The following is a 1,268-nucleotide window of genomic DNA, read 5'->3' as shown; positions in this document are numbered from 1 at the left end:
CATCACAGAATACAGCACTAAACACCTTACATTTGGTTTCAAACTGAGGAATAACTCTGCACACATCACAGAATACAGCACTAAACACCTTACATTTAGCTTCAAACTGAGGAATAACCCTGCACACATCACAGAATACAGCATTAAACATCTTACATTTGGTTTCAAACTGAGGAATAACTCTGCACACATCACAGAATACAGCATTATACATCTTACATTTGGTTTCAAACTGAGGAATAACCCTGCACACATCACAAAATACAGCACTAAACATCTTACATTTAGACTCAAACTGAGGAATAACCCTGCACAGATTACAACATTAAACAATTTAAATTTGGTATTAAAATCTGTATGAAACTTTTAAATTTCAAACCAGTTTTGTAATATAACAACTTCTGAAAATTAAATACATCATAATATTTTTGAATCTTCAATATGTTCAATTTTACAGCTTTTCATTTTATGAGATTTCACTATAAAACCAACAGTTAACTAATATTGTTGCTTTAAACTATTTTATAAGGGCATGATGATACTGTTTTCAAAGAAACTTACACGATCTGCAGGAACTGATTCATGAACAGTTTGAAGGGGTGTTCTTGTTATGGCTGCCATTATTAAGTTTAAAGAATGTGTCACTTCTAGTTCACTGCTAAAAATAACAAAAAAATTTCTACATTATATATCAGCCATCCAACAAAACACTCAACAGAAACTAAAAAAAAGAATTACAAAAAAAATCAATGTATAATACTTTCATGATTGGCATAACAAGCTACAGGTTACATATATTAAATGTTTTAAACTAAAGAATATGAACATAATAATAATTAAAAAAGATGACAAAATATCACCTCAGTTTATTACTTTTATTCACTGAATAAATCTCTTACAATAATTACACTAATTAGCATTATTTTCTTCCAATGTATGTGAAAAAAAATAATAATATTAAACAAATATTCATGAGCCAAAATACAGACTGTTTTAGGTAAAGCAGATTTTAACCTTTTCACAACATCAGTCCATTGTGAATATCATGTTTTCCAGTTACATTCAAATTTTAGTTAAACAACCTTATTATGAATGAATAGGGAAAAAAATTAAAATTTTAATGGAAAGTAGGGATCGTTGGTTATTCTTAGAATTGCTATAAGAAGTATCCAGAACAATATATATGTTGCAATAAAAATACACAAACAAGTAAAGTGATACTAGTTGGTTAGGTTTTAAAATCCCTACTTTGGTTGGCAAATTTAGAC

The 1,268-nt window shown here is 28.5% G+C and overlaps 1 protein-coding gene across 1 annotated transcript in view; it reads right to left on the bottom strand.

The window, feature by feature from the left end:
* Positions 1-1,268, bottom strand: part of LOC106474595 (MAP/microtubule affinity-regulating kinase 3-like) — a 24,957-nt gene that overhangs the window by 11,361 nt on the left and 12,328 nt on the right. The window contains exon 5 of the mRNA XM_022402908.1: positions 562-658. Within this exon, the coding sequence (XP_022258616.1) occupies positions 562-621 (60 nt within the window). The 5' untranslated portion in view covers positions 622-658. The remainder of the gene's footprint in view (positions 1-561; positions 659-1,268) is intronic.

The sequence above is a fragment of the Limulus polyphemus genome, unplaced genomic scaffold, assembly GCF_000517525.1.
Source record: "Limulus polyphemus unplaced genomic scaffold, Limulus_polyphemus-2.1.2 Scaffold7413, whole genome shotgun sequence".
NCBI classification, from domain to species: Eukaryota; Metazoa; Arthropoda; class Merostomata; order Xiphosura; family Limulidae; genus Limulus; species Limulus polyphemus.
The sequence above is the reverse complement of the archived record's forward strand: the minus strand, read 5'-3'. Positions and strand labels throughout refer to the sequence as shown.